Source organism: Pezoporus flaviventris, unplaced genomic scaffold (genome assembly GCF_033815535.1).
Source record: "Pezoporus flaviventris isolate CSIRO_AGI_PZ_B2104156 unplaced genomic scaffold, CSIRO_AGI_Pfla_v1 ptg000029l, whole genome shotgun sequence".
Taxonomy (NCBI): Eukaryota; Metazoa; Chordata; class Aves; order Psittaciformes; family Psittacidae; genus Pezoporus; species Pezoporus flaviventris.
In genome coordinates this window covers 10,317,171-10,335,259 of record NW_026892577.1, presented here as the reverse complement: position 1 = coordinate 10,335,259, position 18,089 = coordinate 10,317,171, and the positions used below count along the sequence as shown (strand labels likewise).

The window sequence follows — 18,089 nt, the reverse complement described above, 5'->3', positions numbered from 1 at the left end:
CCAGGATGAGGGCACAAGGGCCAGGAGAAGGAGGAAGAGCCATGAGGCTTTGCAAGGGCTGACATGAGCCCTGAAACCCTTGGGTATCCCATGCAGCCTCCCCAGATTGGTTCTTGGGGCTGCAGATAGTCTTGAGGGCAAGTGACAAAATGGAGGTGATGGTGCTGTGCTCATGGTGACTCACCCCACTGGGGATATTGAGGGATGACACTAACTGACCCTACACCCATGGGTGCTGTTTGTCTCCTTGGCCAGACAGTGTTTGCAGTGATGCTAACTTGGGTCTGCCAGAAGGCTCTCCCACACCAAAGAAGAGCGGCTTAAGTTTGTTGCAGCCTACGTTTCAGAAGAAGGAGACCCAGAGTTTAGTCCTAGTCCTGGGCTAAAGTCCCTGCCCTCAACCAGCTGCATCCAGCTCTCTTCTTGCTGGTGAGCATCCCGTGGTGGGATAAGCATGTTTCTAAACAGCTGTCTGATGTGGCTGCTTGGAGAGCCCCATACTCATCCCTTCAGCCAGGGATACCTGTCAGATTCCCACGTGGAGACATAGGGTGTGCAGCAAAAGGGCTTTATGGCATTAAGCACTCCACTCCTACAAGCAGAGCAGCCAAACCCAAAATGTACTTCTTGAAAGGCCAAGCTGTATCTACAACAGGTTTGCTTCTGCCCAAGCTGCAACAGGCAGAGGATAATGTCTGCAGCCACGTGTAGTTACAGCTAGAAAGTTGTATAAGAGCTCTGAAATAATTAATAGGTCAGCAGAAAGTAGGAAAACGAGTTAAAGCTTGTGTATCCATTCCCTGGGCATTATTAGATCTCTTGTTAATGCACAATTAAAATAATAGATAAGCACATGAAATGTAACAGATGTCACTCCTGTTGCAAGTGGGAAGAAGCCAGAAGAAGACATCTCTGCTCTCCTTAACTCAAGCTGCTCTTACTGTACACCCAAACCTGCTTTGAGCACTTTCAGAAAGGCACCTGTAGCAGTCTGGGCTGTATTTGGGTCCAAGGTGCCTCTCACAGTGATGCTCTAAAACTGCCCTTCCCTGCGCATTACAGCCATGCTCTTGCTGTTGACCCTTCCTGTATTTGCAGTGAGTACCGACAGGACTGTGCAGCCAATGATGCTGGGGCAGCAGCCTGGGACCACAGTGGGAAAGCCTTAGCATTATTGCTGTCCCCGGCCATACCAGAGGGGCAATGGAGGAGAAGGATCCTCTGAAGAGCTACTGCCATCTCACACCAGCTCATCCCCTGCCCTGGGGAGCAGGGCATGGTGCAGCACACTGCTTTGGACAGAGGAAGTGGGTTGCTCTGGGCTTGGAGGATATTCAAGCCATCCTCAAAACAGACCTCCCCCACCCCTGAGCTTAAAGTAGTGGATTCCGTCTTCAGATCGATGTGGGTTTATGCCAGCTGACAGCTTAGCTCAGCAGGGTTTGTAGGTTTCCAGGTTGTAGCTCCCATCTCCCCTGAGGATTCAAGTCATCTCAACAGCTCATGTTGCCCTGGTGTCAGGAGAGGGTTGATGCAGCCAGAGCCTTCCTGCACTCCCTAAAACCACAGCAACTCCCCAGCACGCCTTGGTCTCCTTAGGGAGCAGAGGGGTCACAGCCACACTGCAGCCACCAAGTCCCTGTGCTTCCAAGGGTGACTCTGCCAGCCTGCCTCCATCTCCCATTGCTGCAATACGAAAGAAACCTCATTGCCAGGAGTCAGAGCCGGACTCATCCCTGATCGGGAAGAGCTGCAAGTGTTAATTGCTCTCCAGCGATGAGTCACACCTGATCTAGGCTGGTTCTGTGCTCCCATTGAATTCATGCCTTCTCCCAGCTGTGCCTCTAATTGTGGTGAACAGGAATAAAGCTTCTTTAATAACTGTTCATGGCTGAAATGTCATGTTTATAACCTCCCTTCAAATGAAAACCAGACAGAAGACACTGGGCTGCAGCAGAGCCTTGGAAGGCATGGGAGGCTGAGGTGCTCATCTGGAGCATCAGCAGTCCCAGCAGGCAGGCTTGGCTGGCTGCTCCTCACCCAAAGGCTGGTGGAGGCTGGTGAACTGGCTGCCTATGGAGGAGGGATCGGCAGGGTGCCATGTGCAATGGGTTAACACTCGATGGCCTGTGCCAGGGCAGGTGGGCGAGCTGAACCAGCGGGGTTAGGTGTGCCCCAAGCACTGCCCTGACTGGAGCATGCCAGGGTGGGAGATAAGCTGCTAAACCCATTACTTTTGGCTTTTCTTAACGTGTTATCTGAGCATCTGATAAACCTTATCCCTCTGATCCCTGTGGAGGCAGCCCGATGTGCAGGGAGCGGCAGTGTAGAAAGCCTCTGCCACTGCCCCGGGAACACGGGCTATCTCCCCTGAGCTGTGAATTAACCCCCAGTGCCAGTGTCCCCTCTTCTCCCAGGCATGCAAGCCTGGGCAAGGGACTGCAGTGTGGGGACATGGTGGGACTTGGCCATGGTGGGACACTTCTCCATGCTGCTGCTGCCTCTGGACCAGACTGACACCAACATATGGTTGCCTGCCAGGCACCTCCAGTCCAGCCCTATGCTGCTGCTATCATTTTAGCCCCCTCTCCATGTCAAACTCCCAGATCCAGGTTGGCCGCTTGGGTCTGGGGCTCTATGGGTGCACTGGAGAGGAGGCCAAGCGGGGATCATGGTAGCCAGGTGTGGCCAGCTGAATGGAGGACGAGTGTCTGGCTGCCATTGGGGTGTCATGGCGCTGTAGTAGGCTTATGAACCCCCTTTTTGCAGTGCCCAGGTGTGTCCCTGGAGGTGCCTGCACTGAGGGTGCAGGGCCAAGGGGCAGCCCCCCCACTCCGCCTCCAGGCAGTTCCGCCACTCACAATATGGCAGCGCGCCCCCACCCCAGCCTCCCTCCCCGGTGCGCCACACTCAAGATGGCAGCTCCCGGTGCGCAGGCCCCGCCCCTCCCGGTTCTGCCCATAAGCGACAGTGCTCTGAACCAATAGCAAGCCAAGCGGCGCACCGCCCACCCAATAGGCGGCCGGGTGGGGCGGGCCGGGGCGCGGGGTGCCCCCTCGGCTCCCGTCCCGGGCCGCAGTCGGGCTGGGGAGGCGGGGAGCGGGGGGTGGGGGGGGGATGGCGAGGAGGTTCCGCGCCGCCATGGCCTTGCTGCTGTTCCAGGCCCTGCCCGAGGGGCTGCCTGCCAGCGTGGAGCCTGCCCAGGTAGGGGCTGCCCTAGGGGAGGCTGCTTGGAGGGGGTCTGGGCTCGCGCCGTGCTGGGGGGTTGTGTCCGTGAGGCTGGGGGATACAGCCTGTGAGGGGCCTGAACGCCTGAGGGGCAGCGCAGGGGTCTGTACCCTCCGTGGTGAGGGACGTGGCCTTTGGGGTAGGGGGTCAGGCTGGGCTGGCAGGGGCAGGAGTGGGGTCCCTGGGCTCTTGGGGCTCGAGGAAGAGGCTTTTGGGGCCCTGCCTGAGGTTTGGGAATCCCTTTAGGTGAAGAAAAGCTGGAGGAGATGCAGAGACTGGAGTTTGGGGGTGCTTCTGTGTTGAGGGGATGGAGAGGGTTTGTAGAGGATCTAGGTGCAGGTGCCAGTGCTGCTTTGAGATGCTTTGTATGGCAGGGTGAGGAAGAAAGGTGCTTGGTGGTGGTTGACTGGAGATGGTGGTGAAGATGGCCATAGTGAGGGCAGAGGCTTGAGCTGGCAGGTGCGTGGGGACTGTGGATGGAGCAGTGTGTGTCTTCCTGGGGTGGTGACAGGGAGGAGGTGGCCCGTGAGGGGATGGGGCTGGAGGAGGTTTGGGATGAGCTGGAAGGTGTCTCTGGGGCAGCTAGCCAGAGGGTCAGTGGGGAAATGGGACTTGTGTGGTGCTGGTGAGCTGGTCTGCCCGTGGCAGTAACTGTGGTGGGGAGGTTTGGCGCAAGCCTCGGCACAGAGGGAAGGAAAAGGGAGTGTGTGTCAGCTGGGATGAGGGGAGCAAGGCCTTATCTTTGTAGGCTCTGACCACCTGCTTACTACCTTCTTCATGCCTGGAAAGGGTTTTAATAAAGTTGATTCTCTCTTCATCTCTTTACTGTTTCCTGTCTATGCTGCAGTGTATACCATTCAGATCACCAGTGATGTTCTGGGGTTCCCCCATGTAGATGCATGTAGACCTCTCCCACCTTGATATGTATGCTTAGTGTCACTCGGAGAGAGGTGTACTAGGCCAAGCAACCTGTGCATGACCTGGATCTTATTATTTGTGGAGTCAAGATGTCTCTTTCACCCTGTGTAGAACACAGACAAAACAGGATGACTTCTGGTTTGATACGGTGTATTACTTATAAGGTGCAAATGGTAAGTTGCATTTGTTGAAGGTCTGAGCCAGCGAGATGCTGCTCTATGACTGCAGGTCACAGAAGCTGTGGGTTGCACGGTGCTTAATGTAACAAGGGTGCAGATGGGGAGTACCCTTTCTGGAAGGCTTCCATTGAAATATTTCTCAATGCTTCTGCTGAAGTTTGCTGAGGAGTTTGCCTAAGACTAGAGATGTTATTTCCCTTTTGTATTACTGTTGTCTTTTCAGGATGCTAAGAGCATTAGATCTACTTTAAAAGCTGTGTATTGGTAGTGCCATCCCAAATCTCTTTTGGCTGCACTGAGGCTAAGGTTGTGCATTGATGCCCTAGGGAACCAGGTGTAGGATTGTGTTGAACAGTGTGTTTTCCATGCTGTCTCAACTGCCTTTACCAGGTGGAAGTCTTGGTGCTTGCTCTGTATCATCTGTGAGCTGAGGTACATAAACTAAACATATAGAAGCACATCTCAGGTCTGTTTTGCTCTCTGGTCGTTGTGGCATTCCAGCTGCAAGCAGTGGTCAGGTGGTAGGATTATCTGGACAGAAGCTGTGAAAGTGTTGAACCCTATACATGCTCATAAAAATACCATACCTGCTTTGAAGACTGTGAAAGATGCTCCCTGAGTTGTACGCCTTCTGCATTAGTGAAGGAGCTGGTAGAATAAAAGAATAGGAAGTAGAAAGGAGGAAAGGAAAAAAGAGGGTGTGGAAGCAATCATACAGCTAGGTTGCCTGTGGAATAGTTGCATACGTGACTTGTGGGTATCCTCTCCAGTCAGTGCACCAGAAATAATCCTAAAATAACACATCTTGTGTGTGGTACAATACATGAGAGTGGGGGAGAAGAGCTTTGGCATCCTACGTTTTCTTTAAGGCACTTAGATACAGATACATCTTTTACTCATTTTCTTTTCATAGTTTGTCTATATAAAACTCTTGCAGTTTATTTTAGATCTTAAATGTAGACTCTGTCTGTCAAAAGTCTGGTATTATCTTGCTGCATACTAGAGATTGACAGCTACCCACTCAAAAATGACAGTGGTAATGTAGGATCTGGAAAATGAGCATGTAACAAAACTTTATCTCTCTTGGTGTTGCCTTGGAGTGTGATTTCTTCAGAGCTGATGGGCTTGTGGAGAGAAGCTGCAGTGGGGTAGTGCTGGACTTGAAAGATCTCACCAAGGCTTCCTGTGTTTCTAGCTGAAACCCTGACAGCATTTGCCTCTTGTCCTCTCCAGGGGGTTGCTGCCCTTGCTGCCTCTAGGGGCTACTGCCTACTGTCTACCTTGCAGACATTTGCCATGGCCTGCTTGCTGCTGCTGTTGGGAAGAGTGTACACCACCTTGCCTGTATAAACTACCCCACAGACCTGGTGGTCTAAGACTGGGAGGTGCTGCAGGAAATGTGTCCTCTAAATAATTCAGGAGGTGGAGCTGCACTGCTAGCTGCACTGAGCAAACATTCCTGAGAACACATTGTACTCTGCAGGAGGGTCTGATTTTCCAGGTTAAAATAAGTCCAGCCTGCCTGGGATCTTCAGAGACTCATTTTAACTGACACTTGTTCGGGATGGTGAATGGAGGACAATGAAGATAATTAGGTCATCACCATACCGAGTCCAAGTTGTTCAACTGTCTCCATGAGTATTCATTGCAGTTTTACCTGTAATCAGAGCACAAAACTCAATTAACAGGAATAAAAACATCAGTAGATTATGGGCAGAAATACTGCACTTACATAATAAAATCAGGATAAATGTCATGGGAAGAAGACATTGGCCATGTTCAGTTGCAACTGAACCACACACCTTAGCTGTGCATTCCCCTCTTGGTTTGAGGGAGGAAGAAGTGAGGAAATAAGAAATTGATCTATTTTAAAATCAGCTTGATCAGATTTGAAATGAAAAACTTTGAAGATTAATTGCTTTTCTGTTGTAGTTTATCTGCAGGGCAGAGTAAAGGTTATTTGACTGCCTTAACTATCTGTCTGCTTCCCACGCCCACAGCTTAATTATCACATAGTTTTCTCAACTGTTGTTTTTCTTAAAAACAGGATATTTAAGTGAATGCTAACTATGTGACAAGACTGCAACATCTTTCTGTCTCTAATAAGGTGGTTTTGAGCCAAAATCTGTCAGAAGCATGCTCTTAGACCAGTTTTGTTTCAAAAGAGTTTGATTGGAGTACTGTGACTTGAGGGATGATTCATCATATGTGACAAAGAGGATGGATCTTTGCTTTAAGAAAGAACTCAGTGGACTGCCTCTGTGGCTAACACCCGTGTAACACAGAGTTCCTGTCTAAGGCTGTCCTCTGTCTGGGACCATAACTCTGATTGCACCAACTTGGAGTCACCAGGCTTCATCCAAGAGTTTGGCTGTGTTTGGGCCCTTGCAGAGCATCGCTTCAGGTAGTTTGTGAATTGAACAGCAAAATTTCAACTGTCCTTGTGTAAGAGAGGCTCATCTCATCAGTAAATTTAAGACAACTTTTGTAATTAAAGGTAATTAGTTACAACTACACTTCTGTGTCTCCTGAAATCCATTGGGGTCCTTCAGGAAGACAGCTGCTCATATAACTGTAGGATATATTTTGTTTGCCATGATATCTTGTCTGTGACTTGGTTTTTGGCTTGCTAATTTCCACAGTTTTGGCAGGAGGCAGCAGAGATCAAAGTACGTCCTGTACTTGCTCAGAACAGGGACCTCTAAATAACTGTGCACATTGGATTAAGCACTGCTTGTACTGTGGTGATGATAGCACCGTGAGCTCCGGTGCCTCATCCGTATAGCACGCTTTCCTGCTGATTAAAATGCTTTTGGTTGTGAGTTGCCCTTACAGTTACACACAATGCTGTGAGAATTTCTCCTTCCATCTCTGCAGCTGTGCAGCAGATGGAAAGCCCAGTCGGAAAGTGTCCAGTGCAGCCTGGGAGCAGTTTCCTTCAGGACAGTCAAAGCAACTCTGTGACTGGGACATGTCATTGCCTTTCTGAGAATTTCCTTGCCACCTTCCAAATATTAATTAACAAAACCCACTATTTTAAGAATAAACTCGGGCAGCTTTTGTTGTGCTGTGCTGAAAGGGGACTTGGAAAGTTTCATCTTCCAGAGTTGTTGCAATATAGTCAGGGATTTTTCCATCCTCCAAGCCTCAGGAGCCAGGCAGGGTCAGGCCAGGTCAGCCTCATCCAGCTAGGGGCAGCATCCAATGCTGACTGTCCCCAAGCAATGGCTCTGCTGGTTGCAGTGCTGCTGGGCACCAGGGATGCTGCCCAAAGTAGTGATACCACCATTGGCCCCCCTAGTGAGACAAAGGGATGGATGTGCTCTGTGTTTGGCCACATTTCAATGGCTAAAACACCCGTAAACCCTTCTTTGATAAACCTGCTTTGATTCCTAGAAGTGCTCCTCTCCTAGGCTTCTTCAGCAGTTACTTTTCTGCTGGCAAAAGAGGGTGCTCTTCTCTATAGCTCTGTCAGCATGTGTTAACCCAATGTTATGTTGAAGTTCACCTTCTTTCTTTCTGCAGTATTAGAAAGGCATTAATATAGGTAGAAGTTTGTGTTTCTTTGTAATGTGAAAACACATGGACATCCTCTGAGGTAACGGGCACTATATTTAGTAAATGCAAACCACCCACCTTTTCTTTTAGCCTTTTTTTTTTCCCTTCAAGTCATATTGAGAGGACTGGTAGGATTGAACAGACATTAACTTGTGGCAAAAAGCTAGAAATGGGCTACTGATCTTCTGGCCTACTTCCCCATCCAGGGTTGTCTGTGCTGTGCCCTTTGGTCGTGGCTGTGCCTATACATGTCCTGCATGTTTAGTAACATTGAGCTACACATGGCCTTTTGTTGTTTCCTGACAACATGCATATTTGGTAATGGGTTTGGGGGTGTTCCTCTAATGTGAGCTGTCCTGTTTTTGTAGGATAAGATTTGCCCTTTCTGGTTAGCTGCATAGGAATCTTCACAGCTTATTAATGTATTTAACTGTTGATTTTATGGCTGTACGTTTGTCTTGCATTTGCTTTGAGGGGTTTGTGAATCCAAAGTGACCTGGCAAGCTGCTCCTGCCAGGGTTGTGCTGCTGTTTTTGCAATATGAGGGAAAGTGCTTGGCATGTCAAGAGGCATTTCAAAAGCAGTCTCTGAGGCAGGGCCGGTGGCAGTCTCAGAAGTCATGGCAGGGCAGAGATGCTCACTGCACATTTTGGGGGAACCTGGTTGCACGAGGTATTGGTCTCTTCTTCCAAATCAGAAGAATGTAAATATGGAGTGTTGGAATGCACTCCTCGATGACTTCGTGGAGAGATGCTGATGGGGAAGCCAGGTCCCTCCTTCCTCCTGCTATCTTGTGTGATTAAAAAACCCACAGGTAAGAAGATAGGTTTTGAGATGCCAGCATCTTGGTGCTGTGGCAGTGGAGCTCGAGAGTCAATTGCCTGCGTGGCTGAGGCTGTGAACAGTGCACATAACAAACAGGCCTGAAATAACAGCTGGCTGGAGAGAAAACGCTGCCAAGCAGGAATTGCATGCCCGTACTTTGCCTGTGACAGGAAGCGTGTTGGCGTGGCAGTCACAGATGATGCTTTTTCCGTGATTTCACAGGTACTATTTAACTGCAGAGGAAGGCTCAAGGTGCTGCAGAGACCTGATAATTTATCTGCTTGGATAAGGAGGAGCTTCATTCACCTCTAATGATGTGATTATCAGTGGGATCACACCCCCCAGTATTATTTTTAGAGGACTGCTACAGTCTCTGCAATGGCTTGTGAATCTGTAATGGAGCACTTTGCATGAGGGGATTTGCTGGGTGCCAAATGAGTTGATCACATAAGGGACCTCTGGAGATTGTCTAGTCCACCCCCGTGCCAAGGCAGGGCCACCTAGAGCAGGTTACACAGGAACATGTCCAGGCGTGATGCAGCAGACCAAACCACTTAATGCCAGTGTGGCCAGTGTTCCCTGGCATGCTGTACCCTGAACAGACAGAAAGGAGAGACTTTATTTTGTGTGGAGGCAGCTTGTGGTGCTGCTGGTCTGCAGGCCTCCTCCACTGGTCAGTGTCCATTCAACTGGTATTGCCTGTGGTCGGTCCAAAGAGAAAGCGTATGAGAGAGCTGGGTTGTGTAGGAAATTTAGATGCAGTTGCCTGACTCTTCCTTCTTCACAAGCACTTCTGCATCAGCGTCAACAAATCCAGCCACTGACAGTGCACTGGCAGTTTGCTAGCAGTCACCACTTGAACATGGAAGAAATCTCCAGTGCATCAGGGGACAGAGCTTTTGCCATTTAAAATGCTGCTGGCCTCTTGTTGATAATGACTTACAGAGGTGTAGGTGGGTATGACGAGCAGCTACCAGTACTGCCAAGCTGTAGAGTACTGGGTTAGGGAAGAATGGAGAACAGAAACCTTTCCTTTTCTCATGGCAGTTCAAGACCTCAGGATGCTGACTGCAGTCCTTAGGACTAGCAGAGAAAAGCAGTTGCCTCAAGAAAGGAAAGCTCTGATAGCAGTATTCTTCCTTCTTTCCTCTTTCATCTTCTGCATTACTATGAAGTGTAAATTTATTACTTTAGTGGTGATGTGTTTTTATTACATCTCTGGTTCTGGTGTGAGCAAAGCAGTGATGGGCATTTCAGAGGCAACTCAAGAGTAGAAGTCCATGGTTTTTAGGGTTTTTTGCTTTCTTAGTTTGGGTTTTTGGGATTGGGAATTTTTAGTTGTTTTTGTGGGTATTCTTGTGATCTGTGAGGGATCATGATCAAAGCAAAGCCTAACCCTGTCTTGGCTCTGCTTGAGGCTGAGGGAGCTTGTTAAGATACTGATTTGCTGAAAGTCCTGGAGCCAGATTTGATAGGAAGAGACCTCTAAGATGCATAAGATGTCAACAGAATTCCTGAAAACAGGCACAGAGACCTAAAAAAAAAAGCCCAAAACAAACAGAAACCAACCAACCAAAAAACCCCAGCAACAGCAAAAACCAGGGAAGCATCACTGAGCAAGAAGCTACAGTTGTGAGCTTATTAAGCGCTGCAAAATTTGTGAGCCTATGATTGACTGACTTGATATATGCCCTAGCTTCTGGAAAAGCTTCAATTGGAGCTCACAGTTTACTAGCCTGCAAAGTCAATCAGCCTTGTGGAACAAATTAATGGGAGGTCAGCTTTACGGAGCTCTGCTGGTTACAGAACTATTCTTATTTTTCTTTTTTGTCTCCTGCTGGCTGAACAGCAAATTGAAGGGGAAAAGGCTGATAAGCTATAGAAACGGTTATGAAGCGTGTGTTTTGCCAGGAATCTCACCAGCCGTCTTGAGCTTCCCTTGTGTAAAAGATTAGTGTTGCCTGTTGGAAACAGGGAGGAAAGTCAGACATTAATGGCGTGCCAGCAGACTGTGCTGAGGCTTTTTAGTGAGCAGAACTGATTCACTCTTTTCTCTCATGTCCTAGCACACAGATGTGGCCAGCAGGTCAAGGACTCTTGTCCACAAGAGACTTCTTTTTACTTAATATGGAACTGGAGCTCGCAATCAAGACAGTCTGGGATAATGCTGTCAGTCAAACAACGGTGTAACTGTGGCAGTCACACCAGAAGCCTGATATGGGAAGAGTGTAAAATATGCAGAAGTACTCACCCTTGCCAAGCTCTGTATTCCTGACGCTTTGTAACAAGATTTTTATTTGTTAATACTGTATCAGTAGTTGCATGGCTTTTTTAAAACCTCTACGTGGGATCATGTTTAAATCCCAGGTAGTGGATGGTGGCCAACAGGAAGGCATGGGAGCAGCATGTCTTACACCTCCAGCAGAAGATCAGGCCATTCTGTTGCATAAAATATCCTGTGACATCTGTCCAGCTGGTGGTAGGCAGAAAATTAGTCCCACAGAATTCGCAACGTGGTGCAAAAGCACCTTTTTGAGCTTTCTGGCTGAGCTAAACATGAATTAGGAGTGACTGATGTAGAATGAAAGGGTTAAACAGTGGCTGGGGTCAGTCTGGGCCAAGAGGGAGGGGAAAGACTGGAGGAAGTGGTGGTCATCGTACAGGGGTGTTGCAAAGACTGGACAAAACCTTTTAAGAAGGCAGTATGTCTTCAAGGCCGTGATACTGGGCTGACTTCATCTCATCCTGCGTATCAGTTGTAATTGCTTTGGGAATATTACTAAGAGTGTTCCTGCCTTGATGGGAGGAAGGACTTTTCTTCAGACACTATCTGAAAGATGTTTTCTCTGTGCTAGGAAAGTATTTAATGCAGCTACCTGAATGCAAGGTCATGACTCATGTCTGGGTCTCCTTCGTAATGAATTCCTTCTTTCCTTTCTCCTTTGCAGACTGCTTTTCAAATAGTGAATGTTGAAGAGGAGGAGGAGGGTTGCATGTGTATTGCATTGTCTTCACATTACCTTGTCATTTTGACTTTTGTCTTTTTAGAAGCAGCAAACTTCACAGTTTGCATTTGACTCTCCAGTCTCCTGTGATCTGAAGCTTAGATAAAACAGGCTTGCAGACATATGTCATTGCTGATTGCCCCCATTTGCTGATGGTTAGCACTTGGACTCTGACAAAGCCTGTTTTAAATTGCAGTGTCAAAAATAAGAACTCTTGGTTTATTTTCCTCTCCTTTTCCTAGCTGTATTGTTTTCCCTTTGTCTCATTGTTTTTCTCATTAGAAATGTTTGCATCTCACATACTTGATTATTAAATATTGTTCTGTTTGTGGCTCATTGTTTTACTGAGTTTCTTGCTTTTCCACTCTGTCCTTGTACCTCTGTGCTTCCAGAGTATTAATGCTAAACCACCAGAGTGTCTTTGGGCTGTGGAAGCAAGAGTCAGGAGTTTTCTTCTCCTCTGACCCATTTTGTGCCCTTAGGCCCATCCCTTGACTGGAGTCTGAGGATCAGCCTGGCATTGAAAGATGAAGGAAGAGGAAGTCCGCAGTGATCGTGCTCTTCATAGTGTTGTTTTCAGTTCTGAAACCTGTAGTCTGCTTTCTCTAGATGGCCTAGCTGAAGCAGCAGTCCTCCTTTATTTTCAGCATGCTGTGTATTTATTGAGAAGCGTTGTGCCAGGAAAACTTTAGATTAAGGGACCAGACAAATCTGTTGTTGCCTTGTTTCACCTTTGCTGGCATGTAACTTCAGGCTGATAGGAAGTGTAAGGGCTTGCTGAGTTCTTTGCGTGGACAAAGCCCAGACAAACCTTTTTTCACAACCTCTAACAGAACAGATAAACTTTGGGGAACAGGAAGAGTGGCACTGATGGTTTCTTGTCTGTGTCATATTATCTAGCAGCATGGAACTAAAACTCTTCCTGCTATGATCCTGTTCTCAAAAGATTTTGGAAGTTTGACCAAGAGATTGGATATATTCAGTGTGTCTTAATAAAACAGGACTAAATTTGTGTATGGAAACAGCAAACAAGTTGGCTTTGGCTTAAGAACCTAGAGATCTGAAGGGGAGGAAGATGGCACTAGACAAGATGTTCACAGTGGCCTGGCTGGGTGCTGTGCTTGCACCTTGATCTTCCTGAACTAAGCAAATGGAGGGTGAATCTGTGTCCATGAAAGTATGTGGCTTGCATAAGTGTAAATGTGAAGGCTATCTGAGCTGCTGCTGTTGATGTAACCAATACCACACTGTTAATACAGGAAAAAGTTAATTTTACAAATCTGAAAACCTTAAGTTCTAGTGGCTTTTTACAGGTAGGGACAAACTTTTAAATGGATGACCTTATATTTTGTTTATCCTTTTTGCGGGAGTTCTTCTCTCACACAGGGGCTACCTGCCAACACTCCTGAAGCACTTCACTTTACTTCAGGACAGGATGCAAGGTAAAACTTGTTTATGCTTTTAACTAATCTCTTTAAAGAAACAGGCTTTAAAAATACCACTCTTATCTGGTTCAACCCATTAACTTGTTCATTTACAGGTCTTACACTGTTTCTGTGTTTGTTGGCTTTTTCCCCTCTCCTTACAGGAGGCATCTTGCATATTCTGCAGTGGTGAGGGCTCTTGAGAGTGAAGTGTCTTGATAGTTTACCCTCAAGGATTAGTGCAAAGGTAAATGATGGGAAAAAAAAACCAGTTTTCAAATGAAATTTCTTGGGCTTAGTTGTTGGGATTTTTGTTTGTTGTTTTTTTTTTTTTGTGGTTGGTTTGTTGGTTTTTTTTTGAGGGTGAATTTATAGATATTGTAAAAAGTAATGATTTTTAAAAGCCACAGTGTGCTCCTGAATCCTTCCTCTGACACGAGTACTTTTTTGCAAGAACTCTTCAGTTCTGGTCCTGGCTTACCACATGATATTAAGAAAGTAATGTCACATTTCTAATCTGAAATGGAGACACTAAAATGGTGAACATACTATTAACTGTTGTTTGTGTTTGTTGGTTTTTTTTTTGTATCAAAATACTGGGACATTGTGTGGTACTAGGTGTATAAATATTGTGTAATTCCCCTCTTCAGATGGAGGTCTGGATGAGAGTCTTTAGGTCTAAATTATTAATTGTTAACCAAGAAACTCCTGGTTTTCTTCTGCAAGGTTTCGGTCCAAAGGTTTTCAATAACCTCAAGTACTATGGTCAAACTTTACCTAATTGTTGAGATACAGTTTGATTGTTCTTCTTCTGTCCTTGAGTGGGGACTGTTCTTCTGTATGGATGGAAAGCATTACAGTAAATAATCAACATGTGAAAACACACAAGGATCAAACTTTTGTGCACCTCACAGATCACATGTGCTGTGTCTCCTGCATAGAAAGCGAGAAGTAAAACCTTTTCCTTCTTTTCAACTACAGAACCAATTAACTGAGAGTAGAAGTTGAACTTCTTGTATCATATTCCCCCTTGGAGGCAACAGCACAGAGAGATGCAGATTTAAGACTAAACCAGCAGGTTCAGTGAGCAGAGCTGTGAGATGAGAGCGAGCTTGCGGAAATGCAAACACAGAATCTGAAAAGGTAGTACAGAACCGAAACTGGCAGCAAAAACTATTTTGGTAGCTGCATTTTGGCCTGAAAATCCCTCAGATGCATAGAAAACAAGGTAGTCTCTTTTCTAGACTTTTGAACTACATACCAAAATCTGCAGATGGCCATGAACCATAAGACCCTGCCGTGTGTCCCTTGGAGAGTGAAGGGGGAGAGGGAGCCCAGAGCAGGTTGTCAAGAGGTTCTGTCCATGCAGGATGGTGCTGGAGTGGGCAGGCAGAGTGCGTGGCTTCCAGCTGCTCCGAGATGTGAATGTCAGCACACAAGCTTGCCTGGCTTTCTTTGGCAGCAGGGGAATTTGACTACCCAGCAACCCAGCTCTTGGGAAGGCTCAGACATCTGTCCTAAGTTTCTTTATAGGATAGGATGCTTTTTGATACCCAGCCTTTCTGCAAAGAGTAAGATAATCTTATGCATGTAAAGAGGACATTTTATATTTGCACGCTAAAAAGACATCCTCTGTTTCCAAACAAGCATGCGTCTTGCATCTCTTGCTATTTTACATTGCACCTTTTGTTTAGGTGATTAAATGAACCCTCTAGTTTGACTTCCTGATTCTTTAGTGCTAACTTGCCTCTGTCCTCAAGTGCTTGGGCTTTCTGTACAGCAGAAGAGTTTCAGATAATCCTCATGCCCTTCTGCAAAGAAGGAGCAGGATACTTCTGCATGGGTGGTGGGTGTTCATTTATCACTTAAAGTGAGAGCTTGTCCAGTTTGTGTCAGTAAGTCCTTTGATCCTCTTACTTAAATGAGACAGTGGGTGTCCTGCAGAAAAGATACCTTGCAAGGTTATGCTGCTCCACGCTGGTTAATAAAAGCTCATAAAACCATATTGGACTGGAGACTATGAATAGTTTCCCAAGTACAGTTCTCCGTATTGTAGTTCATAGCAAACACAATTTATTCTCAGCTGACTGACCTCATGTGGACTTGTGCCTGTGTAAGCAGCAGCTGAAATCAGTGGTCTGAGCACTAATCTGCAAGTCATAGACAGTAGGTTATTATTTAGTGAGAATGCTCTGCAAGTCTCTTGCTGCAGCATTTTCATTCAAAAGGTCACTTCCGTGAGTTTGTGCGCAGCTGAATTTAATGTTCTTTCTCAGCAAGGCAGGCCACACTGGAGAGTGCATAATTACAATAAATACAACTTTGTTCTCAGCTGAAAAATCCATCTGAAATAAATTTTTCCAGCCCTTCCAAGAAACGCTTTTAGTAAGATAAATAAAAGCAATTCTTGCAGATTTCACATTCATTCAGCAGGAATGTTAGTGGGTGTAGGGTGCCTCCACTTAAGTCACTCATCACAGTGCCTTCTGGGCTCTATCAACTTGTATATTCAATAGCTGGCTAAGGGTAGTATTTGCAAATTGGGTTTCTCGCAAGCCAGTTAAAGCCAAGTTCATTATTTCTTTCTTGGGTTGAATCCTGATTATTACTTTGATTAAAATTGTTCTTAACAGCAAGTACAGAGAGTTCAGTTAGACTCTCAACTTGAGCAAGCTTTAAACAATGCTTTGATAGGTGCATCTGTTTTTAGGGACATGCATGTTTTTATACAAGCTTTTGTGGCTTTTTTTTCTGGTTGGCACTTCTGTGTCAAAGTCCATTTGTTTTCTTCTGTCTTCTATTTCGCAACACTGGAAATACTGAGAAAGCTTCTGCCTAAATACAGAAGGAAAGCTAAGAGGGCTTTTTTTATTCCTCCCCTGAACTTCCAAGCAAGTACTTTAACAAAAAAATCCCCTCTTTGCTTTCATCTTTCAAGAGACTGCGCAGAGTATGAAATGTCCGGACTTCCCTTTCTTTTAATTTTTTGTCCAAGCATAGCAAAGAGGCTCTGCTAGTTGATCAGGGGGTTCCTGATGGTGGAAGCTAAATCTCTGCCTAGTTTCTCTGGATCTGTAACCAGACTGGTTACCTTTCAGGTTTCAGAAGAGTTCTACAATGTGATCCTAAAGTGTCTTTGTGCTTTCCCTGCAGAGACTTCAGATAAGCAGTTTCCAGTCTTCGCCACTCAAAACTGTCATAATCTTTGGTTTGGGAACTACCTGGTAATAGTGTGCAGTTGAGTATTGCTGCAAGGTCAGTCTTCTGGAGGGCTCTGCTGGAATCTGTGAGTTTGCAAGGAAGAAGACTTGCATGACAGTGTCAATGGTAAATGAAAGATAAGACAGCCATTCTGCTCTTGCCAAAAATTTGGACAGCCCTGTGCTGTACTGCTTGGCAAGTTATGGCACCTAGTATCTATCTTATTCTGTTTCCTTCTCATTTTGATGAGAGCGAGGCATGGAGGCCTTTCTAAAGGAAAGAAGAGCCTTCTGTCTGGGCAGAAAATAGAGCGAAGTCACTGAAATCTGACCACTCAGATATCATTAAATGGAAGTGATAGTCCTGGGGAGGAGGGGTGGAAACTCACTTCTGCTTTCATTCATGGCCTGTGTGCTAGGTTAGACATTCATCTCTCAAAGACTTGGTATCTGTTCAAGCCCCAGTGGGTTTCCATTGACACTGGAGAATAATCAAAGGAAGAACATGCTCTCTGTCATTGAACTATGGGCTTGTACCTTATGGTCACGTTCCATATTGATCAGGAGCAGGTTTCATTAGCACTTAGGTCATGACTGTCTGCTTTTTTTTTTCTCAAGGTATTCTTTTCTCTCCTTGCTTGTCTCCTTTGTTCCTGCTACTGCCTTCCTTTTCCTCATGCAAGTCTTTGTGTTCTCTTTATTTTATCTGTTGAAGTGATCAGGAGTTGAATACTTGGTACTTGCTAATGAAGCTTCTTTGGCAGTGAGGCAGCCAGGGAACTCACTTACACTAATTGTTGTTTTAAGATCTCTTTAGGCTTCCTGACCCTATGTGCAGACATGGTTTATTATTGAAAGATTGTCTTGAGTTAGAAAATCAGCTCTTTTCCTAAAATGAAAACACACATCCATCAGAACCTGGATTTCACGTGGGTTGTGTAAATATGTAATTTGGGTTAGGTCCGGTCACTGGAAAATAGGCAGTCCTGTTGTCCAGGAAGTTACAGTGCAAGAAACGTGGGGAACTTCAGAAAGTCACATTAAATGTCTCCTTGGAGAATTGCCTCAGAAATCCTGACCTCTGCATTTCTGCCATGTGCAGTCACTTGAGCAGTTGCTACGTTCATGTGTACGTGTGTTTGCGTGACATTATAAACTGTGGAAAGAATAATGCCATGCTTCCCAGACAGCTTCCCAGAGACTCTCCCTCTGCCCCAGTATATGGCACATAAGCAATCACTCTGATGGTCAGAGCACCATCTCCTTCAATCAATGCCATGTTCCTATGGTCAAATCACAGAAACTTACTGCTAGGGGTCTGTGCACCTGAATTTCTAAGGGTGATGGCTAAGGTGCTCTCTGACACTTCTGGTCTTTGCCAAGCCACCATCTAGGGTCAGTGTGTACAGTTTTAGGATAACCCAGGTACCCTGTTCCTGTCCCCATCTGCTAAAGGTTTCCTGTGCAAGATGTTTGTTTTACTCTCCCCTTTATCAACCCTGACAACAGCTGGTTTTTAAATGTTGCTCAATATTTTCAACAGGATCTCAGGATGACTGCTAATTCCTTCAAACCCTTGTTTTGTTTTAGAATTTCTAATCCCATTTGCTATGACTAAGTTCAGTTGCGTGGTTTCCACAGAGAGGATTAGGATTTACTGCCATAGGTACGTCATTCTGCCTTTGAAGCTGCTTGCTCATGCTTTCCTTGGCAAGCTCTGGCAGACATGCTTAGCACCAACAGAGATCATAT

The 18,089-nt window shown here is 46.2% G+C and overlaps 1 protein-coding gene across 1 annotated transcript in view; it reads left to right on the top strand.

Annotated features, from left to right (window-relative positions):
• The first annotated feature begins 3,046 nt into the window (after window positions 1-3,046).
• WBP1L (WW domain binding protein 1 like) overlaps window positions 3,047-18,089 on the top strand; it is a 59,019-nt gene continuing 43,976 nt past the window's right edge. Inside the window, exon 1 of the mRNA XM_061458864.1 lies at window positions 3,047-3,204. Coding sequence (XP_061314848.1) covers window positions 3,118-3,204 — 87 coding nt within the window. The 5' untranslated portion in view covers window positions 3,047-3,117. The remainder of the gene's footprint in view (window positions 3,205-18,089) is intronic.